Source organism: Hyperoodon ampullatus (genome assembly GCF_949752795.1).
Source record: "Hyperoodon ampullatus genome assembly, chromosome: 1".
Taxonomy (NCBI): Eukaryota; Metazoa; Chordata; class Mammalia; order Artiodactyla; family Ziphiidae; genus Hyperoodon; species Hyperoodon ampullatus.
In genome coordinates this window covers 58,176,621-58,203,725 of record NC_136914.1, presented here as the reverse complement: position 1 = coordinate 58,203,725, position 27,105 = coordinate 58,176,621, and the positions used below count along the sequence as shown (strand labels likewise).

The following is a 27,105-nucleotide window of genomic DNA, read 5'->3' as shown; positions in this document are numbered from 1 at the left end:
TGCACCACAACTAGAGAGCCCGTGTGTTCTGGAGCCCTCACGCCACCAACTACAGAGCCCATGCGCTGCAACTACTGAGCCTGTGTGCCACAGCTATCGAGAAGCCTGCACAAAATAAAATAAATAAATATCTCTTAAAAAAAGAAAGTTTTGGGACTTCCCTGGTGGCGCAGTGGTGGAGAGTACGCCTGCCGATGCAGGGGACGCGGGTTTGTGCCCCGGTCCGGGAAGATCCCACATGCCGCGGAGCGGCTGGGCCTGTGAGCCATGGCCGCTGAGCCCGCGCGTCCGGAGCCTGTGCTCCGCAACGGGAGAGGCCACAAGAGTGAGAGGCCCGCGTACCGCAAAAAAAAAAAAAAAAAAAAAGAAAGCAAGAAAGAAAAAAGAATAAGCCTAGTTGTTCTTCTACTTTAATTACCTACTTGCATATTTCTGATATGGAAAAATGACCAAGGTGCATATTTCTGATAGGGAGAATATCAGAATCCTGATGAACAGGCTCCTGATCAACAGGGCTGTGTAGTGATAAGAGAGGAAAGGTCTGTGAATAATTGTATGTTAAGTTAGAAATGTTGAAACTAAGTATTTAACATGAGGTTACTACAGTTTTGTAAGTTGAAGTTACATGCGTTATATTTTCTTTTTAAAGTAAGAAAATCATTTTTGAGTTATAACAAAACTATATGGGGCCCTTTGGAACTGGTGGAGAAGCTGTACCCAGAAGCAGAGGAAATAGGAGCTAGTGTCCGGGATTTACCTGGTCTTAAGTAAGTAATCTTATTACTTGTTCCTCCCTCACCGTAGAAGTATATTTACTATTCCTTAAAAGTACCTCACAGTCTAGTTTATTATCTTCTCGCAGCCTTATGTAGCCTTCTTGCATTCTCTTCTAATAAACTTCTGTTTATTCTTTACGGCTCAGCTCAAATTTCATTTCCGTTATGAAATTTTTCTTAGCCCCTTCAATAAGAATTAAGTACTGTTTCTTTTATACTGCTATCATTATAATCACTCGTATCACTTACTTAAATTCTGCATTGTATTGCAGGAAATAGGCAAGTTCTTTTAAGATAGGATGTATCAATTATGCATTTCTGTTTCCTAAGTATTAAGCTAGTTTGCAGTAGTTGGCAATTGTACTGTTTGAAGACTGATTTAAGCTAAATCCAGGGCAAAGTATCAGGAGATTTGAGTTCTCTGATAAGCCATTTATGTACCACAGGACTTGTGCAAATTACTTTTTTTTATTCTTAAAATTGGGATCTATATTGTCATCTGCCTGTTTGACTAGATGAAGGTGCAGCCAGCCCTCGATATCTGTGGGTTTTGCATCTGCAGATACAACCAACTTTGGATCAAAAATATTCAAAAAAATTTTTTTCAGAAGGTTTCAAAAAGCAAAACTTGAATTTGCCACACCCTGGCAACTATTTACATAGTATTTATTTTGTATTAGGTATTATAAGTAATCTAGAGATGATTTAAAGTATATGGGAGGATGCGCATAGGTTATATGCAAAATACTATGCCATTTTATTTAAGGGACTTGAGTATCTATGGATTTTGGTATCTGAGGGGGTCCTGGAACCAATCCCCCACAAATACTGAGGAAAAACTGTATATGAAATGTCCTAAAAGCTGAATGTTCTAGCTAGTGACTCATGAGTGTTGAAAATTTTTTGCAGGTTTTTTGCTGTTAAGGCTAAGGTCTTATGTTCTTCAGGGTGTGATTAAAATAGAAGAGCTTACTTTAGTTTATCTTAATTCTTGAGAATGAGATAACTTTTTTTTTATGCTTACCATTTTTGTCAGATTATCAGTTTGCTTTCTCTTAGCTTTACAATTTAGGGTTTTGTATGTTATAGGGAATATGGTAGTGTTTTCTGTTATCACAACATCCAAATGTTTGCAAGTTGTACTTAATTGAGTGATAAAAGTAAATAGCTCTTCATTGAGTACTGTATCAGGGTAACAGGATAATTGTTTTACATGAATTATCTCATTAAGCGCTTAAATCAACCTTAGGGTAGAGATTATTATCATGATAATTGTATAGATGCGAAAAGTAAAGATCAAAGAAGTAACAGTTAATAAGTGGCAGAGCCAGGATTTAAACCCAGTTTTTAGAATTAAATAGCAAGTGATGTTCACACTTCATATTTCTTATAATGGTATATAAGGTGTAGCAATTTTTAATAAAGAGAGGAAAAGGGGAATTTAACTCTCAAAAAGAGAAATATAAGATTTGGTTTCATTTTAATATGAAAATACATGTTCATATTGTTTTTAAAAAGCCAAACTCTACAAAAGTAAAAAAATGATTTCTGAAAAATAGTATTCATTAAAATGCTAAGCCCGAGGTGGGTGGGTGATAAAAACAAATAAATAAAATAAAATAAAATAAATAAAATGCTAAGCCATAAGAAATTTGTTAGCTGTTTGAAGTGAAGATTAAGTTTCCTCCCACATTACCTGCCAAAATGTTCTCTGCATAAGAAAACATAAAAGTGTGAATGATGTATTTCTCTTTAAAAAAGTCATACATGTTCTGTAAAACTTGGTTTTATTTTTACTAAATGATAAGAATTTGGATAAGAGAGATACGAGATTAAATTTTTTTTAGCAAGAGAACAAATCCACACTTTTATTTATTTACTTTTCAGTACGTTTAAATCCTTGAGGGGTATAGCATCACACCGATTCTGTGTCCAATGACCTTAGCAGGAAGGTTGCTTCAGAATTTGGTGCAAACCATGCCACTGTTACCATGAGCACAGGTCACCTTTCCCCAGATGGCTGGTTTTGTTCAGTTTGCCATAAGGAGTTACTGTGTTGTTTTTTGCTTTGTACACATCAGCACATCTCTTGCCTAGATAGAATTAGTTTTCATCTTGAGCACAAACACCTTCAGGTTTTTTTTTTACATCTTTATTAGAGTATAAATGCTTTACAATGTTGTGTTAGTTTCTGCTGTACAACAAAGTGAATCAGCTATATGTATACATATATCCACATGTCCCCTCCCTCTTGAGCTTCCCTCCTACCCTCCCTATCCCACCACTCTTGGTGGTCACAAAGCATCCAGCTGATCTCCCTGTGCTATGCAGCAGCCTCCCACTAGCCATCCATTTTACATTTGGTAGTGTATATATGTCAGTGGTACTCTCTCACTTTGTCCCAACTTCCCCTTCCCCTCCGTGCCCTCAAGTCTGTTCTCTACATCTGCATCTTTATTCCTGCCCTGCCACTAGGTTCATCCATACTGCTTTTTAAAATTCCATATACATGCGTTAGCATACGGTGTTTGTTTTTCTCTTTCTGACTTACTTCACTCTGTATGACAAATTCTAGGTCCATCCACCTCACTACAAATACTCAATTTTGTTCCTTTTTATGGCTGAGTAATATTCCATTGTATATATGTGCCACATCTTCTTTATCCATTCATCTGTTGATGGACACTTAGGTTGCTTCCATGTCCTGGCTGTTGTAAATAGTGCTGCAGTGAACATTGTAGTTCATGACTCTTTTTGAATTATGGTTTTCTCAGGGTATATGCTCAGTAGTGGGATTGCTGGGTTGTATGGTAGTTCTGTTTTTAGTTTTTTAAGGAACCTCCATACTGTTCTCCATAGTGGCTGAAACAATTTACATTCCCACCAACAGTGCAAGAGGGTTCCCTTTTCTCCACACCCTCTCCAGCATTTATTGTTTGTAGATTTTTTGGTGATGGCCATTCTGACTGGTGTGAGGTAATACTTCATTGTGGTTTTGATTTGCATTTCTCTTCTGATTAGTGATGTTGAGCATCTTTTCATGTATTTGCTGGCCATCTGTATATCTTCTTTGGAGAAATGTCTGTTTAGGTCTTCTGCCCATTTTTGGATTAGGTTGTTTGTTTTTTGTGATGTTGAGCTGCGTGAGCTGCTTGTATATTTTGGAGATTAATCCTTTGTCAGTTATTTTGTTTGCAAATATTTTCTCCCATTCTGAGAGTTGTCTTTTCGTCTTGTTTATGGTTTCCTTTGCTGTCTAAAAGCTTTTAAGTTTCATTAGGTCCCATTTATTTATTTTTGTTTTTATTTCCCTTACTCTAGGAGGTGGGTCAAAAAGGATCTTGCTGTGATGTATGTCATAGAGTGTTCCGCCTATGTTTTCCTCTAAGAGTTTGATAGTGTCTGGCCTTACATTTAGTTCTTTAATCCATTTTGAGTTTATTTTTGCGTATGGTGTTATGGTGTGTTCTAATTTCATTCTTTTACATGTCTCTATCCGTTTTTACCAGCACCACTTATTGAAGAGGCTGTCTTTTCTCCATTGTACATTCTTCCCTCCTTTGTCAAAGATAAGGTGACCATATGTGCGTGGGTTTATCTCTGGGCTTTCTATCCTGTTCCATTGATCTATATTTCTGTTTTTGTGCCAGTACCACACTGTCTTGATTACTGTAGCTTTGTAGTATAGTCTGAAGTCAGGGAGCTTGATTCCTCCAGCTCCATTTTTCTTTTCCAAGATTGCTTTGGCTATTCGGGGTCTTTTGTGTTTCCATACAAGTTGTAAAGTTTTTTGTTCTAATTCTGTGAAAAATGCCATTGGTAATTTGATAGGGATTGCACTGAGTCTGTAGATTGCTTTGGGTAGTATAGTCATTTTCACAATATTGATTCTTCCAATCTAGCAGAATGGTATATCTCTCCATCTGTTTATGTTATCTTTGTTTTCTTTCATCAGTGTTTTATAGTTTTCTGAGTACAGGTCTTTTGCCTCCTTAGGTAGGTTTATTCCTAGGTATTTTATTCTTTTATTGTTTCCTTAATTTCTCTTTCTGATCTTTCATTGTTAACCATAAGATCATCTCAATAGATGCAGAAAAAGCTTTTGACAGAATTCAACACCCATTTATGATAAAAACTCTCCAGAAAGTGGGCATAGAGGGAACCTACCTCAACATAATAAAAACCGTATATGACAAACCCACAGTAAACATCATTCTCAGTGGTGAAAAACTGAAAGCATTTCCTCTATGATCAGTAACAAGACAAGGATGTCCACTCTCACCACTATTATTCAACGTAGTATTGGAAGTCCTAGCCACAGCAATCAGAGAAGGAAAAGATATAAAAGGAATACAAATGGAAAAGAAGAAGTAAAACTGTCACTGTTTGCTGATGACTTGATACTATACATAGAAAATCCTAAAGATGCCACAAGAAAACTACTAGAACTAATCAACGTATTTGGTAAGGTTGCAGGGTTCCTTCAGTTTTAAGAAGAGCTGTGTGCTCCCTCTGTCCCAGAGACACTGCTTATAGCCAGCAAAAATGGCCTGGTCCACAGCATTTCAGACAAATTTGTTGTTTTAAAAGTTCTGTTCCCATCAGGCCTCCACGTTAAAGAGAAGATTTAATGTTTTAAACGACAACTGGATAAAAGAAACATTTGAAAAATAGCAAGCAGTGATTCTTTCTAATTAATTAGCATCTAGATACCTTCTTAGCTTTGTCATGATTTTCAAAATTCAGATATAATATCAGTTATTTTTTGAGAGCATTATATTGCATTTACTTATGCATTTTGCATAATCATATTTAGAGGGCTAAGCCTATTCTGATAAAATATTTCTTGTGGAAATATCCTCACTATTTAGAGAGTCATTTTTTCCAAGGCATAAATGGTACCTAGATGTCCTGTAGGTGCAGATTTATCTTAGAGACTTAAAAAGCTCCCAGGGATTGGTTTGCATGCTCAAAGAGCTGACTTGAAGCTCTAGAAACTAAGATGAAACCATGATAAATTGCCTTTTTTCTTTATTAATGTGTACTTCAACAAAGATAGAAGATGTAGTCTATAATCTTTGGGCTGGGGCTCTTTTCTGACTGTTGGGTTTTGCTTTTCAGGACCCCCCTGGGTCGTGCAAGAGCGTGGCTTCGATTAGCCCTCATGCAAAAAAAAATGGCTGACTACCTGCGTTGCTTAATTATTCAAAGGGATCTCTTGAGGTATTACCATTAAATCATGTTTATTTTCATTTTTTATTTCATTTATATCCTGTTTCCCAAAAAGGATTGAAGATATAGTATGAAAGGATATGATGGCATAAAATAAAAGGAGGAGCAAAATGAGATAGAGAAGCATGGTGGGGACATAATGTGGATCAAGAACTAACCTAAAAAATGAATACTGTAAGATTTTTATTGGCTGACAAGGTGGAAATTTATATGTCATATTTCTAAGTTTTAATTTTTTCCTAAATTACAGTTAATTCTATGAATAAAAATTTGTATTGGAATTTGGGGCTTTAATTCAGGAGGTTTCTTTTTAGATCTTGAATGTCCAAACTACTGCTTTGACTGTATTGTGGGCGCTTTTTAAACTGTCAGTTTAAATTAAAGACCAAATGTTTAAGACAGACTTTCAAAGCAAGGATATCAGTTCTCAAAAGGAGTGGGCCCATGGCAGCCCCTCTCTTCGCCCTTGTTCTCTTAGAGTGCCTCTGTGATATTTTGGAGAATCTGGTCTTTTTTTTTTTTTTAATGTTTTCTTCTTTTAAATTTATTGATTGATTTTTATTTTTGGCTCCATCGGGTCTTCATTGTGGAATGAGGGATCTTTTTTTTTTTTTTTTTTTTTTGTGGTACGCGGGCCTCTCACTGTTGTGGCCTCCCCCGTTGTGGAGCACAGGCTCCGGACGCGCAGGCTCAGCGGCCATGGCTCACAGGCCCAGCCGCTCCGTGGCATGTGGGATCCTCCCAGACCGGGGCACGAACCCGTGTCCCCTGCGTTGGCAGGCGGACTGTCAACAATTGCGCTACCAGGGAAGCCCTGAGGGATCTTTTTTATTGTGGTGCTAAGGCTCTTCGTCGCAGCGTGTGGGCTTCTCTCTAGTTGTGGCGTGTGGGTTTTCTCTCTGTAGTTATGGCGCGTGAGCTCCAGAGCACGTGGGCTCTGTAGTTGTGGTGTGCAGGCTCCAGAGTGTGCGGGCTGTGTAGTGTGCAGCACGTGGCTCTCTAGTTGAGGCACACGGGCTTAGTAGTTGTGGCTTGTGGGCTTAGTTGCCCCTCGGCACGTGGGATCTTAGTTCCCCAACCAGGGATCAAACCCTCATCCCCTGCACTGGAATGTGGATTTCTTACTACTGGACCACCAGGGAAGTCCCTGGTCGTTTTTTATTTTACTTGTGACTCCAGTTGTACATCTTGGTTTTCCCATTTGTTAAATGAGAATGACCATGCTTTAAACACCTTCAATTTCTCAACGATATTCTGAAGGTTAATTAAGGTGATTAAGTAATATACATGGGACTTCTTGAGGAAGGCATGAGACAGTGATAAATAGTTTTCTGAGTATTAGTTGTCAAGTCTTAGTTTTTAGGCTGTCCTATTTCTTTCACAAGTCTTTTGTTTGAACATTTTTTGGGATCTAGATATCCATAAATATCTTTAATGCTTATCTATTAAGAGCACTTGCAATAGATATACCAAATGCATTGACTTGAAAATGGACTTGAAATGTTTCTTATGTTCGTTTCCCCACATTAGTCTTTATCCTAAGCGTCTTAATAAATCCTGGGATGAAAATTCAACTGTACTAAAAAGTATCATAATCAGATCAGCAGCAGTCACTGTATCTTTTGAGAGTCACAAACATTCCAGGCCTCAATGCTGCCCCCTTTTTTTTTTTTAATCTCTGTTTGCTTCTCTTTTCTCTCTCTCAAAATTCCTTTTCTTCTTTTATCTCCTTCAGTCCCTTTCTTCTACGTTTTCTTTATAGACATTTAAATCTCAAAAATTTTAAGTTATTTGCATATAGAAAGGCTAATTTCAAGTTACCTAATTTATATTGGTTCCATTCTTGTAATAAGGTATTGAGATTTTAAAATTTAGTTTTCGAAATAAATTTGTAATCTAAGATTTTTATTATTTTAATTTTCACAGTGAATTCTATGAGTATCATGCACTAATGATGGAAGAAGAAGGAGCAGTAATTGTTGGGCTGCTGGTTGGCCTGAATGTGATAGACGCTAATCTGTGTGTAAAGGGAGAGGATTTAGACTCACAAGTAAGTGAGAATGACTAGTGCCAAATGCAGAGTGTTTTCAGTTTGTACTGATCCAGGTATTACTGATCCAGGTATTACTTTGATCCAGGTATTACTCTAAGTTGTAAACAGTGCTGTTAAACACCAGAGGAAAATTAGGGATGAAAGTCAGTTGTATGTTAAAGGTACTTCTAGAATTTTCACCCTCTAAATAAGAATAACTTTATTTACTTTAGGTTGGAGTGATTGATTTTTCCATGTATTTAAAGAATGAAGAAGATATTGGAAATAAAGAAAGGTATGATTTTCCTAAGTTATTTCACATGTTGTATTTTATATGTAGCTCTTTACAAATCAGTATGAGGTCCATCTATTTGCAATGTGGTTTTTATTTCCTTTTTTTCTGTGTAGTTCCTGCTTTGTTTTGTTTTCACTTCCATTTACAAGGTTTACAAAGCAAAAATCACTTAGAAGGAGGTTTTAATCTGAAGTATGACTTTTGGTCATACCAGTAGTTTAGAGACCCATTTTATTACTTATTTATTTATTTTTTGGTTGTGCTGCACGGCTTATGGGATTTTAGTTCCCTGACCAGGGATTGAACCTGGGCCCTTGGCACTGAGAGCGTGGAGTCCTAACCACTGGACTGCCAGGGAATTCCCCGGAGACCCATTTTAATAGTCAGCTCTGTTTCTGTGATACAAAGAAATGAAAGCTTATTATTCATAAGCTTACAAATGCTGGTTTATTTTAAGACATAACATCAATCATTTCACAATATTAAATGTATTATATTAACATGTTGTACACCTTAAATTTACACAATGTTATATGTCAAATATATTTCTTAAAAATATAAATGCAAAAATATTTAAAAACAGGGCTTCCCTGGTGGTACAGTGGTTAAGAGTCCTCCTGCCGATGCAGGGGACACGGGTTCGTGCCCTGGTCCAGGAGGATCCCACATGCCGCGGAGCAACTAGGCCCGTGAGCCATGGCCGCTGAGCCTGCGCGTCCGGAGCCTGTGCTCCGCAACGGGAGAGGCCACAACAGTGAGAGGCCCGCGTACCGCAAAAAAAAAAAAAAAAAAAATTAAAAACATACTAATGGTATTGTTTAATATTAGCAAGTAATTTATTTAACAAAAGTTATAGTTATTTAGTACACAGCTTGCTGCTATATGATTATAAAGATTCTTGAATTTTATTTTAAAGGCAAGATAACGTTGTGTTACCATTATGGTTTAACAACAATTTTAGATAATTTAGATCTTTTGTGTGGGTTTTTTTTTTTTTGGTCACCCAGTAAATACCTTTCCAGTTAGCACAAAGCTACTTTTTCCCCTCCTCTAGGAATGTTCAAATTGCTGCCATATTAGACCAGAAGAATTATGTTGAAGAATTAAATAGACAACTGAAGTAAGTATTATGGACACATGGATACTTAGAACATTTTGGATGTTGTCTTAGGTTTTTCTCCCCCCCCTTCAGGTCATCTTAAGCCTATTCCTTTTTTCTAAGCATCTTTGAAAAGGGGTTGAGCGGATAGAGAGTGAATGGAAATTGAGAATACAGAGAATTATTGGAAATAATTGATTTTCAGCAGAAAATGAGAGTCATATTTTTAAATAGAATCTTCAGAGACATTTAAAAATAGAATTTCAGGGCTTCCCTGGTGGCACAGTGGTTAAGAATCTGCCTGCCAATGCAGGGGACATGGGTTTGAGCCCTGGCCTGGGAAGATCCCACATGCTGTGGAGCAGCTAAGCCCATGTGCCACAACTACTGAGCCCGCATGCCACAACTACTGAAGCCTGTGTGCCTAGAGCCCATGCTCTGCAATAAGAAGCCACCGCAATGAGAAGCCCGCGCACTGCAACGAAGAGTAGCCCCCGCTCACCGTAACTAGAGAAAGCCCAGGAGCAGCAATGAAGACCCAATGCAGCCAAAAATAAAAAGAAATAAAATAAATAAATTAAAAAAAAATAGAATTTCAGACTTATCCCTCTACCCTTGAGAAAAAAAGGCTAGATAGGGTGAAAGTTTATATCATTTTGGTGGAAATGAAGTAGGAAAAAAATTCATTTTTCCTACTTCAAAGGACTTCACGTGTCAGTGTGACTGTCATCTTCCATGGTGGAAGTTTTCTCCTTACAATGTCACCTGGTCATTGAAGCTGTTAGTGAATACTCTATCTGGGAAGAATTTCTGAGATCTTCTGTGTAAAATAGTGTAGTATAGTTCTGTCTAGTAGAAATATAATGTGAGTCACAAAGGTAATTTAAAATATCTAGTAACCACATTAAAAAAAATAAAAAAGAAACATGAAATATGAGATATTTTATATATTTTGTTGTACTGTTTTCAAAATTCAATGTGCATTTTACACTTACAGCACATTTCAATTCAGAGAAGCCACATGTGGCTTATGGCTGCCATACCAGATGGCACAGGTATAGTGAATAATATTTACTACATTGTTAGAAACAGACTGTTCTCATTAACTAAGATGAATAATTCAAAAATGGCTATCTCTGGGTGATATTATGAATAATAAAAAATAATTTTTAAAAATTTTAAATTTCTTTATACTTTTCTGTATTTTCTGAGTTTCACTCAATAAACATGCATTACAATCAGAAAATACAGTTAAACATTTTCCCATTTTAGAAAAAGAAACTAATAAGTTGTAACTCTTGCTTTCTCTCTGAAGTTGGAGAGAGAAGAAAGATCTTATATCAGTGTCTTTTCTTTTTTTTATCATGGAGTTTTAATAATTGGTATCGGGCTTCCCTGGTGGCACAGTGGTTGAGAGTCCGCCTGCCGATGCAGGGGACACGGGTTCATGCCCCGGTCCGGGAAGATCCCACATGCCGCAGAGCGGCTGGGCTCGTGAGCCATGGCTGCTGGGCCTGCGCGTCCGGAGTCTGTGCTCCGCAACGGGAGAGGGACTACAATAGAGAGAGGCCCGCGTACTGCAAAAAAAAAAAAAAAAAAAAAAAAAATTGGTATCATAGGAAATATATGCATATATATATGTATTTTGTAATTTGTATTTCTGAGATTGTATATATGAATGCAACCTTGTACTGCTTATTTATTTACTTTTAAATTTTTATTCACTATTTGGGAATAGTGAATATATTCACATGGTTCGAACTTCAAAAGGAACATAAAATGAAAAATTTCCCTCTTCCCTGATCTCCAACCATCTGGTTTCCCTCTTTGGGAGTAGTTAATACACTAGGTTCTTGTATATGCCTCCAGAGATACATAGGGTAGCATACTTTTTACACTAGTCTGTACTTTACTATTCTTACTCAACTGTTTATCTTTAGAGTTTATTTCATTCAGTTCAGAAGAGCTTTCTCATTCCCTTTTCAATTATGTGTATTATTCAGTTACAGCAATACTGGTACCTTACTTTTGTATATTTTATGTATTAACTTTTTTATTGTTTGTCTCTTTAGAAAGTAGTTCTTGTACATTTAGAATATTTCAAAAGTATAGAAAACAGAAAAAATAGAACTCACTTATTATCCTTCACTTAAAGAAAACAACTGTTGAGCGTTTATTGTTTTTAAGTGCTTTTTGATTATTATTTTATTGATTCTCACATAAAAGTAGGGCAAATATCATTGTCTGATTTTATAGATAAGGAAACTGAAGCTCAGAAAGGTTTTACAGCTTTGAAGGTGAAACAGTTAGAAAGTAGAAAAGCAGGGACTATAAACTTGGTCTTCCATCCCCTAGTCCTGTACTTATTACATATCACCATCAGGATACCCTTGTGCTGTTTGTGAAAAATTCAAGTTGTTTACCTAAGAATGATTGTATTTTAAAAATGATTTAATATGAGTAGAAAAACATTTTTCTTGTTTCATCAGTTAAACTAATATGCCATTACTTACTTCTGAGGCTAGTATAAAATTTGTTGAATCTATTATAGATTTTACTGTAACGTATACAGCATATTTCATTTTATTAGAGAAAGTTTGAGATGGTAGAATCAAGCAGGCCTTGAAAAACGACTCAGTAAAATGTACAATAATGTCCAATCTTGATCGATTTAAGTAAAAATTCACAGAACAAATTTGTTCATATACTGTAACCTGACTTTTGACTCTATCCTTGAAAGACGGGTGATTGCTTAGCTGCAGGCTGATTGGATACCTGATGCTGGGTGTCTCATATTCACATTTCCCAAACCATGGGTGACTTGGGAGGTCTTTAAGTTATTATGAAAGTGGAGAGGGTGACCAGAGGGAGCTTGTGTTGAAGACCACTATTTACAAGCTTCATTAAGCCACTTAATTATAAAGTGGACATTTAAAATTCATCCTAAATTTAAAATAATTTTGAATTTAGTTTTAACAATATTTAGTAATCTTTGTGTGGAATTTTAATTCCTAAATGTTATAAGTTAAATATAAGGAGGACCCTAAGAAGACAGCAAAATATAATGAGCAGCATCAAATGGAATTTTAATAGAAAATTTTATTCTTTTGCTACAGATTTTATTGCTGTTAGCTCAAGTTCTCCAACTTAATGAAATTTCCCACAATCAAAAATTCAGACAGGGCAGTTGGTGCATGTCAGTCAACATGATGAGTCCAGGATAACATACTTTTTCTTGCCTTTGTGAGTTTGTGTGATTCTGAATGAGTTTTTTCTTTATTAATTTCAGCAGCACAGTCAGCAGTCTCCATTCAAGAGTTGACTCTTTAGAAAAGTCAAATACTAAGCTGATTGAAGAGGTATTGTCACCTAGCCATGGATAATTGCCTTTCATGGACCTAGTATTGGTGATCCTTTTCCATTTTAAGTATGAATGCATTAAATGTGCACGCACACACACACACAAACACATTTTCATCATTATGATGGAATACTTATAGTATAGTTGTAATTGATGATCATAAGTTCTAAAGAAACCATGTATTCTCTGGCAAATTCTTAGGTGAATCTGTGAATTGTTTGAGATACTCAGCTTCTAGAAATGAGCCCCAAAGATGAAATGCATACAACTCTTCTATAAATAAACCATGAGTCTCATTTTTTAATCTGGATGACCTGTATCACCTATAGTTAGAAATTACCATTAAAATGATCCTGTCCCTCGTGTTCTCCTATTCAGATTACTTTTCCTTACAAGCATCACTCCATGATCATGTATGCCCTTTCTCCACCCTCCCATGTGTAAAACTCATCCCATGTGCTCTGGTTTCCTGCATTGTCGAAGTAGTTGTCTGGTGGTTGCAGAACCAGAAATTTACCTCAGCTCTCTTCTTTAACTTTTTAAAAAAACTTCAAAAAAAATATTTTGGCCATGCCGCACAGCTTGTGGGATCTCAGTTCCCCAGCCAGGCGTTGAACCCGGGCCACAGCTGTGACAGTGCCGAATCCTAACCTCTAGGCCACCAGGGAACTCCCTCAGATCTCTTTTTAATACTATTTGTAAAGTTCCTTTTGAGATAAGTTTTTTTTTTTTTTAATCTATCTAACCATAGAATTATTGCTTTCCGGACTTCCTTGGTGGCTCAGTGGTTAAGAATCTGCCTGCCATGCAGGGGATCAAGCCCTGGTCCAGGAAGATCCCACATGCCGCGAAGCAACTAAGCCCGTGCGCCACAACTACTGAGCCTGCACTCTAGAGCCCACGAGCCTAGAGCCCATCCTCCGCATCAAGAGAAGCCACTGCAGTGAGAAGCCCGCACACCGCAACAAAGAGTAGCCGGCACTCGCTGCAACTAGAGAAAGCCCGCGCAGCAATGAAGACCCAATGCAGCCAAAAATAAATAATAAAAATAAAATAAATTTTTAAAAAAATTATTGCTTTCCATTTTCAGAATTATTTAGGCTTGAGGAAGAAATCTGTTATTATTGCTATGAACCCTACTTTACATGTTAATTAAAATTCATATTTCTTTTAGAACTGGCCTAATTTTCCCAAACCAGGAAGCACATGACTGTTTGCATGACTGCATTTTCATTTTGATAGTTTAGGACCATTTGATAGTTTGATAGATTGGGACCATTAGAGAGAGCTCCTCACTAGTTTGTGCCTCTTCTTGACCATAATAGGCACACTGTGAAGTTCGAGTTGCCTTTCTGACCAAGTGTTTAGAAATTTATTTGCAAGCCAACATTGGGGAGTAGTTCCTGCTTTCCTTTCCTAGGATCCCTCTTTTCATTCTAGGCTTCAGAGCCAAATCACTTAGTCATTCATATTTAACTCTGAGAGTGAGAGCTGTCTCATATTTGTGATCATCAGTCACTCAGCATGCCCAGATTTCACAAGGGTGTCCTATTTGATTATCATGAATGTCTGTGTTACATTTTCAATAATAGCAGAACTTTCCTTACAGATGTTTTTGTCTTTACACAAGTCTTTACAGTCTTAACTGTTTACCATATAATTCTTCATATGCTTACTCATGCACTTTGTATTCAGGACATATTATAAATCAGATAAGCAATATGTTTCTATTAACATACGATTTGACTGGCTAACAAAAGTAAATAGAAATAAGAGTATAATTTCTTTAATTGGTATCTTGGGATAATAGGAGCACATTTTTCTTATGAAAATTTCTGTAGATGTGAGAGATATTTTACAAGTTTTCAAATTTTATTTTCTGTTGTTGTAGTCATGAACATAACCTGTAAAGCAAGTATAAATAAAGATGTTTAAAATCTTTTTTTCTTGCCCCTGTTTTATTTTTAGTTAGCAATAGCAAAGAATAATATCATTAAACTCCAAGAAGAAAACCATCAATTACGAAGTGAAAATAAATTGATTTTAATGAAAACACAGCAGCACCTAGAAGTAAGTATAGATTGATTGCAGACAGATTGTCTTGCATCAAAAATAGCCCTTTTGGGGACCTTTGCATAGACTGGATATATCTGTGCTGTATTAATTAATAGTAGTGATTATAGAAATTAAAAGTTTTATGTTTTCTTCCTAGGTTACCAAAGTAGATGTGGAAACTGAGCTTCAAACATATAAGCATTCTAGGCAGGGGCTAGATGAAATGTACAATGAAGCCAGAAGGCAGCTTCGAGATGAATCTCAGTTAAGACAAGTAGGTTACATTACAGTTACATTAGTAAAAATGATAATTTACCCTTAAGCACCACTTAAAATCTCTATCAGCCTTATCTTCCTTGGTGTGGGATAGCAATCTGATCCCCTTAGTCCCTTCAAATTCTTTTAAACTCCTGTTGTGTCAGTGTTTTTTAAACAGTGTTTTTAAACTATGTTACAGTCTGTGTTTGTGAAATGAGTAGGTTGTGACCAGCATTATGAAAAATAGAATAGAATGATGTATTCAGATATCAATATTCAAATAGTAAAGTCATACTTAAAATTAACTTATTTTTTAACCTTTCTAAATTATGAAATACTGACAGAAAAATACAAATATGTAGCTTGATGGATTATAACATAAATACCTGTGTAACCAAACCAGGTCAAGAAGAGAGTATTGCCAGCCTTTCCATCCCTTTTGCTCTTTGTCTTTAATGTTAGGATCCTTCTGATGTAAAATTCTTGAAGAGAAGAAATTAAAACTTTGTGAAATGGGATTTTTGATTTATCTTTGGCCTTTACTGATATGGACTACTTCATTTCTTTGTTTAAGGAAAATTAATACTGAGTTTATGAGGCATAAGAATACATAATTCTCTAGCCATTAAAATAGTGATAATTAATATAATGTGGAAAATGCTTTCATTTTACAAAATGTGCATTTGAAAATATTTAGAATGTTCTTATAGGGCCTAGTTAATTCCCTATAATGGGGCTTATAACTCAAAAGGAGTAGTCTGCATAATAAATAGTAACTCCTTTTTGTTGTCATTAACTGTTGTGTATCTGACTTTGACATCCTGAAGCAGTGTGTGAATTGAGGCTGTATTGAATTGCAGGATGTGGAGAATGAGCTGGCGGTACAAGTTAGTATGAAACATGAGATTGAACTTGCCATGAAGTTGTTGGAGAAAGATATACATGAGAAACAAGATACTCTGATAGGCCTTCGACAACAACTAGAGGAAGTTAAAGCAATTAACATAGAGATGTATCAAAAGTTGCAGGTAAGGAATGTTCTTAAATTCTTGGAACTTCTTGTTATATAAATTGAAAATGAGGGACTTCCCTGGTGGTCTAGTGGTAAAGAATCCACCTTCCAATGCAGGGGATGCGGTTCCGTCCCTGGTCGGGGAACTAGGTTCCCACATGCAGTGGGGCAGCTAAGCCCTCGCGCCACAAATACTGGACTTAACGTGCCTCAACTAGAGAGCCTGTATGCCGCAAACTACAGAGCCCGTGCACCCTGGAGCCTGCGCATCACAGCTAGAGAAGAGAAAACCAGTACCCCACAACTAGAGAGAAGCCCACGCGCTGCAACAAAAGACCCCATGTGCTGCAACTAAGACCTAATGCAGCCAAAAATATATGTATAAATAAAAAATAAATTGAAATGAATGTTTGTATGAAAATTCGGTTTTTAAGAGATATGAGCCCATTTTAATTGTGCCATGTCGGTAGTAAAAACCAGTGACTTCCTAAATGGAAGCTGAAGAAATGTAGCAATGTCAAAGAACAAACAAAAAAATTACCTATCTGAGTTTGTTTCTTAATGCTGAAAGATTAACAGATGAAGCTTAAATCTTCTGGGAAAATTCAGTCAAAATGTGCAAGACATTTTTGTAAACTTCTTTACACAGTATAGTCCTAAGAGATTTAATTTTGATTGAAGTGCTTTACTATAATTGTTACAAATTTTCTAATAAAGTGACATTGCTGTTAAGTAGACTTGTTGCCAAAAGCCCTTTACAATTTAATTTGAAAAAATAGCGTATTTTACATGAGTTTATTCTGTCATCTTTTGAAAATATTGAAGGCTGAGGTTTTTTTTTTCCTTTATTACTTTTTTTTTTTTTTTTTTTGACCTTGCTGCACAGCTTGTGGGAGCTTAGTTTCCCGATCAGGGATTGAACCAGCGCCCTCGGCAGTGAAAGCTCAGAGTCTTAACCACTGGACCACCAGGGAATTCTCCCTTTATTACATTTTAAATGAAGACTAGTTGTAGTAGTACTGCTTTATTATATCTAGGAGTATTTTATTTTTAATTTATTTTTTATTGAAGTATAGTTGATTTACAGTGTTGTGTTAATTTCTGCTGTATAGCAAAGTGACTCAGTTATACACACATATACATTCTTTTTAATATTTTTTTCATTATGGTTTATCCCAGGATATTGAACATAGTTCCCTGTGCTATACAGTAGGACCTTGTTGTTTATCCATTCTATATGTAATACGTTGCATCTACTAACCCCAAACTCCCAGTCTCTCCCTCCCCCACTCCCCCTCCCCCTCGGCAACAACAGGTCTGTTCTCTGTGAGTCTGTTTCTGTTTCATAGATAGTTTTCATTTGTGCCATATTTTACATTCCACATATAAGCAATATAATATGGTATTTGTCTTTCTCTTTCTGACTTACTTCACTTAGTATGATAATCTCTGGTTGCATCCATGTTGCTGCAAATGGCATTCTTTCTTTTTTATGACTGAGTAGTATTCCATTGTATATATGTACCACATATTCCTTATCCATTCATCTGTTGATGGACAGTTAGGTTGTTTCCATGTCTTGGCTATTGTGAATAGTGCTGCTATGAACATAGGGGTGCATCTAGGAGTATTTTAATCAACAAATAAACTCTGCTCATTTCAAAGAACAATCCCGTAGCAAAATGGTATACAAAGCTTATAGATATTCAGGTTTAAAAATCAAAACCGGGCTTCCCTGGTGGCGCAGTGGTTGAGAGTCCGCCTGCCGATGCAGGGGACACGGGTTCGTGCCCCGGTCTGGGAGGATCCCACATGCTGCGGAGCGGCTGGGCCCGTGAGCCATGGCCGCTGAGCCTGCACGTCCAGAGCCTGTGCTCCGCAACGGGAGAGGCCACAGCAGTGAGAGGCCCGCATACCAAAAAAAAAAAAAAAAAAAAAAATCAAAACCACTGTAGCTTTTATGTTTTTCTAAATAGGGCTCTGAAGCTGATTTGAAAGAAAAAAATGAAATAATTGCCCGACTAGAAGAAAAAACCAATAAAATTACTGCAGCCATGAGGCAGCTGGAACAAAGGTACAGCATTTCCAGTCTTAGTTTCTTTTTTCCTTTCTTTACCCCCCTTTTCTTTATTCAACTCTGACACCTGCCACAAAGACCATTAGGAAAATTTAGATTAGAAATTTTTTTTAAAGCCCAGCAGAATTTTGCCTTTTTTGTTTTGGTTGTTGCATGGAATCAAGTTGCTTTATATTAGCCTGATTCATTTGAACTTGCCATTTTGTAGATTATTTAGAAAGACCTAATATCGGCAGTTTCATTTGGTTCAATGTATTACATAAAACAAATACACAAAAAAAAACCTCGAAAAAGTGAAAAATGAACAAAATCCATGGTGGAATTATCCCTGATTGATTTCCATGCATATTGATTGTCATATCCCTTGTCATTCACCATCCCTTTATGTGAAATCAAGCTTTCTGAGTTGGCAGTTTAGTTGTGTTTCTTTGAGCTAGGACCCTCAACCTAACCCAGGAAATAATTTTGTTTAAATTGAATTGTTTTATATTGGCATTTTTCACTTTTATTGTTGGAAAGTGTAATGTATTTCCATTGACCTGTCATGTTGGTGTCAACATATGTCTTATCATTGCTTTCTTTGAATCTACTTATGAAAAACATAACTATTAATGCTTTATTGACATGAATATTCTTTTATTGACATCCTCTTTCTTCTTTTTTCTTTTTTGTTTTCTTTATCCCCATTTTTACATTTTGGACATCTTTATTACCTTTTTCTGTTTTTGATTTCTGTCCATTCCATTATGAAGTGACAATGATTTGTTAACTCAAACTAGAACAATTGCAATGTCATTGGTGAAATGTGCCAGCAGTGACACTCAGGACCAGTACAAGCTGGTCAAAGATATATCTTTCTGAAAACCACTTGTATTCAAACAGACTAAAAGAGAACCAACAATTTTATAATATATTAAATTGAAAAAGAATTTATGCTATTATGTGTTCTGAAAGGGTATTAGGAACCCTGTACACTTCTTGATCAGCTGCTGTGGTAATACACTGCCATAAAGCAGAGTGGGTGCACTTGGATTTCCAAAAATTCCTCATACCTTGTGCACAAGGGCTTATTTGAGTATTGACCCTTTGAAGGTCAGAATTTTCGAATGCAGTTTTATCTTTTTAGCTACTTTTTGATGGAAAATATAAAAATTGTTTAATAATAAGTTAATCTTTGGTTTCACAATGTGTTGGCACAGACCTTTTTCCCCATTGGCCCACTCTTTGCCTACTAGCTCCTTTACTGGTTTTTTTACTATGTTTTAAAATAGTTTATAACCCAGATTGGCCATCATCTTATGCTTTAGCTCCTTGATTTTCCAGTTCCCCTTAGCCCTCTTCTGTGATAGCACAACTTCAAGGCCTACCTCACTCTGACTTTTATTTTCATTTCTGTACCCTTAGAGAAAAGCTTGGGTCTCCCTTCTCTCCATCTTAATATTTTAAATTTAAATTTAGATTTAGAGATAACTTGAATGTTACATTACTCTCTTTTTTTGGAAGTGGCCTTTATACTTTTGAAATGTGTGAAGGTCGCGCCATTGGCATGGTTTTAAGGAAGAAAAGAAGAGGTAATTTTTTTGGTTAGTTGAATAGAAATTTCTCTTTTGATTCCCTACAAGGACTTAATGTCCCTTGAATACTTGGGAGATGTTTTCTTATAAAAGTAGTGACGTTAAATCTAAGAAATTCTAGATGGCCATAGGAGGCAGGGAGTGGAGCTAAGCACAGGGAGAAGCAATGACTTACAAATAAAAACAGAAAAAAAGAAATTCACATTTTAAGCTAATTTAAAAAATTCAGTGATGAGGAACAAAAATGATCTCTAGAGAATGTTGCCAACTAGTAATAAATTCTTTTGAATCTTAAAACACATATACACACACACAGAACATTGGCATAATTTAGTAAATGTATAAAGATTCTATAGGGAGGACTTGGCTGTTATTTGAAGTAATTGCAGGTCTTTGCTCTTGGCCTTGTAGCACACTTGATTCCTAGCATACACATCCTAGCATAATATATAACAATGTGGCTTCTTCACCTAGTGTAGACATAAGTACTATACTTTTCATGGTTTTGTAAAAAGGCAGTAACACACGTATTATACTTTGAAAGTTAACTCATTATGCTTTACGTAAGTGGTAAAGGCTATATTGCTTTGCATTGTTAATTATCAACAAGAAATAAAGCACATTTGAAGATAGTATTCTGGGTATATTATGTGTTATATTGAAAAAAATCACAAAACAATTTCTAGACATTGTGTGGCTCTTTCACGTTTGAGTTTGTGAGTTTTCCCCCAAACTTTGTTTTCATTTAGAAATGTTTCTATTTCCCCATTTTTCTTTTATTTGTCTTCTTCACCCTTTTACACCCTAGTTCTAGCCTCAGTTTTACCCAAAGTTGATTTGAATTACACCAGATTGCAGCAAGCAGAGAAGGCGCAAATGGACACTGAAGATGAGGACAAGAAATATCTACAAGAATGCCAGAGTAAATTCGACGGTCTGCAGAAACAAATCTCCCAAAAGGAGAAACAGCTGTGAGTATATTTGGAAATAAATACTTGTATTAACATAATTTCCCCCTCTTCCCCCCCCCCCATTTTTTTGCACATAATGGTAGACAACCTATATTTTTATTTATTTAATGATGCTGGCTAGGTTGTGGAGTTCTCCTTCCAAAAAAAAAAAGAAAAAAGAAAAAAAAGAAAACTAGAAAGCATAATTGTGATAAAACTTATGTTTTTGCTCCCTTTATTGTTTATAGAGTACTTTCAACTGTCTTGCTATCTTCTTGCTCAAGGAGAGTTTTATTCTTTTTGCTGTTGTTCAGCATTAAACTGATGGCCATTATGTTTCTAGATACTGAGTATAATAGGCCTTTGTAACTCAAAGGAACTTATGTTATCAAAGAAAGTGATACTTTCTGAAAACATTTTTATTAGTACTTCATATGATAGATCTATATATTACCAGCTAGGAAAGATGTCAGTATATGTCACTGAATTGAAAAAAGTAAGTTGCAGACAGTATGCTAAGTATTATCTCATTTTTTATAAAATTAAAACTGTATATGTGTGTATTTACATATACATAGAAAAGAGTTTAAAGAATACAGATTCTGGAAAATGATTATCTCAAGGGAGTGATGGTAAATTGACAGGGGTATTTTACTTTTTACTTTATAAACATCAGTATTTTTTCCCCCAATAAATATGTACCACTTTGTTATTAAAGAAAACAGCAAAACAACAATAGAAAATAAAGAGTTATATATTGGGTTGGCCAAAAAATTCATTATATATTGGGTTGGCCAATAGAAAATAAAGAGTTATATATTGGGTTGGCCAAAAAATTCGTTATATATTGGGTTGGCCAATAGAAAATAAAGAGTTATATATTGGGTTGGCCAAAAAATTAGACGCTCCAAGTTTCCTTCTTTGTGTCTGAAGAACTTCATTTAGCCATTCTTCTAAGGTAGGTCTGTTGGCAACAAATTCCCTTAGTTCTCTTTCATCTGAGAATGTCTTGATTTCACCTTATTTCTGAAGGATATTTTCAGAATATCCTTAAAATTCTGAGTTGACAGTTCTTTTCTTTCAGCATTTGAAAAGTGTTGTGCCACTTTCTTTTGGTCTTCGTAGTTTCTGATGAAAGGTAGACTGTCATTTGAATCATTGTTCCTCTAGTTACCCTCAAGATTCTTTCTTTGGATTTATCCTTTTTTGCCTTTGGTCAGCTTCTTGGGTCATTAGGCTTATCTTTGCCAAATCTGGAAAAATTTCAGCCATTATTTCTTCAGATATTTTTTTCAGTTCCACCTGCTTTCTCCTCTTCTTCTGGGACTCTCATATCATGAATGTTAGATCTTTTTTTTAGTAGTCCCATAGGACCCTGACACTATTTTTTTTTTTCGGTCAGTTTTCTTTCTGTGTTCAGATCGGGTAATCTCTGTTGTTCTGTTTTGAAATTCATTCATTCTTTCCTCATCATCTTCATTCTCCTGTTGAGACCATACAGTGAGATTATTTTATTTTTCAGTTCTAAGATTTCCGTTTGACTGTTCTTCCCTTCTAAAATTTCCTTTCTTCCTTTCAAAACTTCCTATTTATGAATTTGTTTCAAGCATATTCTTTTTTTTTTCAGAGGAGGTAAAATATAAACTATTTTAAATGATACCCAAGAGTCTAAGTCACTATCTGGGCAGGAGAGGGAATTTCCAGGTAGAGGAAATGACATTTGGGGAGTTTTTTGTTTTGTTGTTTTAGTTGAACTATAGGTGATTTACAATGTTGTGTTAGTTTCAGGGGTACAGCAGAGTGATTCAGTTATACATACATCTATATATTTTTTCAGATTATTTTCCCTTATAGGTTATTATAGGTAATTACAAAATATTGAGTATACTTCCCTGTGCTAGACAGTAGGACCTGTTGGTTATCTATTTTATATATCGTACTGTGTATATGTTAATCCCAAACTCCCCCCTTTCCCGTTTGGTAACCATAAGTTTGTTTTCTATGTCTGTGACTCTATTTCTGTTTTGTAAATAAGTTCATTTATCTCATTTTTTTTAGATTCTACAAGTAAGTGATATCATATGATGTCTGTCTTTCTCTGTCTGACTTACTTCACTTAGTATGATAATCTCTAAGTCCGTCTGTGTTGCTGCAAATGGCATTTTATGGCTGACTGATATTCCATTGTATAAATATAACACATCTTTATTTAGTCATCTGTCGATGGACATTTAGGTTGCTTCCATGTCTTGGCTATTGTAAATAGTGCTGCAGTGAACATTGGGTTGCATGTATCTTTTCGAATTACTGTTTTCTGCAGGTATATACCCAGGAGTGGGATTGCAGGATTGTATGGTAGCTCTATTTTTAGTTTTTAAAGGAGCCTCCATACTGTTCTCCATAGTGGTTTTACCAATTTACATACCCACCAACAGTGTAGGAGGGTTCCTCAAGCATATTCTTAATTGGTCATGGGAATATTTTTATGATGGCTGCTTTAAAATTCTTATTAGTTAAATCCAACATCTTGAATTATCTGACATGTTGCCATCTGTTGATTTTTCCTGGAATCTGTTGATTTTTCCTGGGTCTTGGTATGACAGGTATTCTTCAACTGCATTCTGGACATTTTGGGAACTATGTTATGAGACTGCATCTTACTTAAATCTTACATTTTAGCAGTCCTCTACTGAAACCACACCAGCAGGGGAACGTGGACACTGACTCTTCATACCAAGTGGGGGTAGAAGCCCAGGACCATCCTGGATGGAATGGAGAAGGGTGCCTAACTAGTGGGCAGGGATTGAAATCTGTGTTTTCCACTCAGTCTCCACTGACACTGTGGAGAGGGAGAGTGGTGCCTTGTTACCATCAAGTGGGAGTGGAGTCCATGCTTCCCTCTTGGTCTCTGCTGTCACCATCCTGGAGGGGAGTGGGAGAGGTACCTCACTAACCCCAGGCCAGGGTAGAAATCTAAGCTCCCCACCTGGCCTTTGCTGACACTGTGGGGAGGGTGGGAAATGCCTTGTTACTGATGCATAAGGATAAAGGTCCATGCTCTCCATGTGACTTCCACTAATACCGTAGAGGTGGATGGGGAGAGATACCTCATTACTGCTGGGTGGTGGTAAAAAAGTCCAGGCTCCGCACTTGGCTCTTTCTCTGATACTACAACAGTGGGAATTGGGAGGGATGCCTCATTATTGCCAGGTGAGGGTAGAAACTAGGCTCCCCATTTGGCTTTTGCTGACAGTGGTTGGGGTGGGCATGGTTTTTTCCTCTGGTGTTTTTTTTTGGAATAGGACATTTATCGTAGAAAAGGTTTCTATCACGCTAGGCTACTTCTTCCTAGCTCTTTGGCAGGAGAGAGTAGGCTTTTCTTGGGGCTTTTTTTGTCTGTGCCCATTGCTGTTTGTGGGTTGTGGGCTTCTTCTACATCCAGTCAGAGCTATAAAGAAGGCAAAAAGAAGCCTCAGGGAACTCATCACCATGTTATTCCTTGAATCCTGGCGTTCCTAGCTGGTTTGCTTTCTTCTCTCCCCCTTTCAGAATATTCTTATGTTTGTTTATATATAATGTCTAGGGATTTTAACTGTACTTAGTTGGAGGGATAGGTAGAAATGTGTTTACTCCACCTTGTTCAGAACCGAATTAAGTTCCTTTTAAATCTACCACAAAAATAACATTTTGAGAAACTGGTATATAGAATAAGGCTTTAGGCCAGGGAGTATTACCTTGGTTGGAAACTTACATCATTTGTAAATTGTGAAACTAAAACTCACACGCACCACCCTCCCCCCCAAAAAATCCCACCACTTGGCAAACGAACATTTTCTCTTAATTTTAAGACTTCCACAAAAGCACTTTCAGGACTCCCTTGGCAACAGAAATCACAAAGAACATTTAAGTCATCAAGTTTATTAATGGTGCCAAGGGTTTTGTTGTTTAAGTCCCTGTACCCTGCCAAATGGGAAAATGTGAAAAGCAAGACTGGGACACTTTGCCAGTCAATAGAATACAATCTTGAAACTTCAGTACTCTGTGTTACTGAATCATTTTTCTAGAGCTTGACAAAAGGGTAGGTAAGACAAGTCTGATATTAATTCTACAATGATGCCTCTATTTGATCCCTGCCTAAAGGATGACCCGAATAATGCTCCAGGGACCTTGTCCTTCCCTGTAGGGCTAACCTACTCAATAGGTCTTGGGTACAGCTGTGGAGAGAAGATGTTTGTCCCTGCTGAAACTGTGAAAGTAATTTCATTTCTCATTGGGTGCCATTTTGGTAGAGCATAAACATGTTAACAATTTGGAGATCAAGGGGGTCCATCAGAAAAATTGGAACTGTTTCTGTAGAAATAGGCAGTTGGGACCTTGTCCAAGAAAAACAAATTCCTATTTTTCACCTAAAATGGAAATAACTTTCTTTGGTTTCTGATTATGAAAACATTACATGCTGTTGACCAAATGTAAGAAAATATGGAAAAAAGTGAAGAAAATAAATATGGGATATACGTTTTTTTTTTGGCTGCTCTCATGGCATGAGGGAATCTTAGTTCCCCAACCAGGGATCAAACCCAAGCCCCCTGCAGTGGAAGTGTGGTGTCCTAACCACTGGACCGCCAGGGAATTCCCTGGATATACCTTTTTCTCACATTTTGATGAACATTCTTTTTGGGTATGCATAGATATTTTTTGCTTTTTATCAATAGAAAGAGGATCATGCTACATGCTCTTTAGTAGCTTGTTTATTGTATTTACTACATTATGGACATTGTATCATATCAGTTACTATAGGTCTACACTATCGTATCTCAGTTAACCTAAAGGAATCATTTAGCCTGAAAAATTGTGCTTTATTGTTTGAGTTTGCATATCTTTGATTACTAGTAATAGCCTTTTGTATTTCTTTATTTTGTGAATTGCCAGTTCATAGCCTCTAGTTTTTCCTCTGTGGTGTTCAGTTTTTTAATATTTATTTATATAAGAGCTCTTTATGTGTTTACTGTGGGTTTTTCACATACAGTGAAAATGTTTTCTAAGTTTATAGTTTTTTTGTGTGTGTGTTTTAAAAATTAATTAATTAATTTATTTTTGGCTGCGTTGGGTCTTAGTTGCTGCTCACGGGCTTTCTCTAGTTGTGGCTAGTGGGGGCTACTCCTCTTTGCGGTGCGGGGGCTTCTTATTGCGGTGGCTTCTCTTGTTGCGGAGCACGGGCTATAGGCATGCAGGCTTCAGTAGTTGTGGCTCGTGGGCTCTAGAGTGCAGGCTCAGTAGTTGTGGTGTATGGGCTTAGTTGCTCCGCAGCATGTGGGATCTTCCCGGACCAGGGCTTGAACCCGTGTCCCCTGCATTGGCAGGCGGATTCTTAACCACTGCGCCACCAGGGAAGCCCTATAGTTTATTTTTAAACTTTGTTCATAGTGGTTTTTTTCATTTAGACGTTTTACATTTTTATATAGTTCTATTTTCCCTTTTTTTTTTCCCTTTATGGTTTCTGCCCTTGGTGGTCAACATGTGTTTTGACAATATATTTAAAATAACTTAAAAACAGAATTTTTCCTTTGCTTTTTCACTGAGTTTTTTCTGATTCTGGATGATGCGGCCAGTCAACAATGCACTCACTCTGTACTTTGCTTACTTCAGTGTTAGTAACATATACCTGTTCCTCTGTATTCCTTTTAAATTTGTGGTGAAATGGTATTTATCAACAATTTGTAAATTCCATTTTGAGGTATCTTGTCTCTTCAACCTTAATTATAAAATCTAAAATTGCTTCACTGAAAATAATTTGGCTGTAGATGGAAATGCTAACTTTATGAGGAAACAAAAGTAATCATATTAACACAAAAAATATAATGTAATACGGTGATATTCTCAATATTATGACATAACATTATAATTTAAAATGTATAGTATTAGGAACTATTGTATTATTAGTATATACCTCACCTGTTACAACTACTTATGAGCCATAATTATTGGAATTATTTTGGGGGGGTTCCTAAAATGTAAGAATACTACTTTTGTTTTTCCAGCTAGCACCTGTTGTTTGAATGATGAAATAGAGCTTTCAAATGTGAACTGGCGTTTTCAGGCAGTGTGGATTTTCCTCTAGTGTCTCCCTGGTCTTAGCTCTGGACTGCAATGGGTCAGCTTCCAACAGTAATCTGCAAAGTAGCACTTGGCACCAGGGCTGATTTTTCTGTTTCTGATGTTGAATTGATTTTGTGGTTGCTGTAATCCTTATATCAGAACAATACTTTTCATTAGTTTGTGGTAAAAATTTTCTCATGGCCCAGAACATGGTTCCATTTCTAAGATATAACCAGTCTTAATAGCATGGTGTGCCCTTCCAGGCATTTTCCATGCTTATACAGCATT

The 27,105-nt window shown here is 36.4% G+C and overlaps 1 protein-coding gene across 1 annotated transcript in view; it reads left to right on the top strand.

Moving 5' to 3' along the window:
• RUFY2 (RUN and FYVE domain containing 2) overlaps positions 1-27,105 on the top strand; it is a gene marked incomplete at both ends in the record, with an annotated part of 48,122 nt that overhangs the window by 5,318 nt on the left and 15,699 nt on the right. The window contains 11 exon segments of the mRNA XM_079709045.1: positions 650-767; positions 5,898-5,999; positions 7,935-8,058; positions 8,274-8,335; positions 9,390-9,455; positions 12,724-12,793; positions 14,764-14,865; positions 15,008-15,124; positions 15,969-16,136; positions 18,097-18,194; positions 20,623-20,742. Of these exon segments, the coding sequence (XP_079565171.1) occupies positions 650-767; positions 5,898-5,999; positions 7,935-8,058; positions 8,274-8,335; positions 9,390-9,455; positions 12,724-12,793; positions 14,764-14,865; positions 15,008-15,124; positions 15,969-16,136; positions 18,097-18,194; positions 20,623-20,742 (1,147 nt within the window).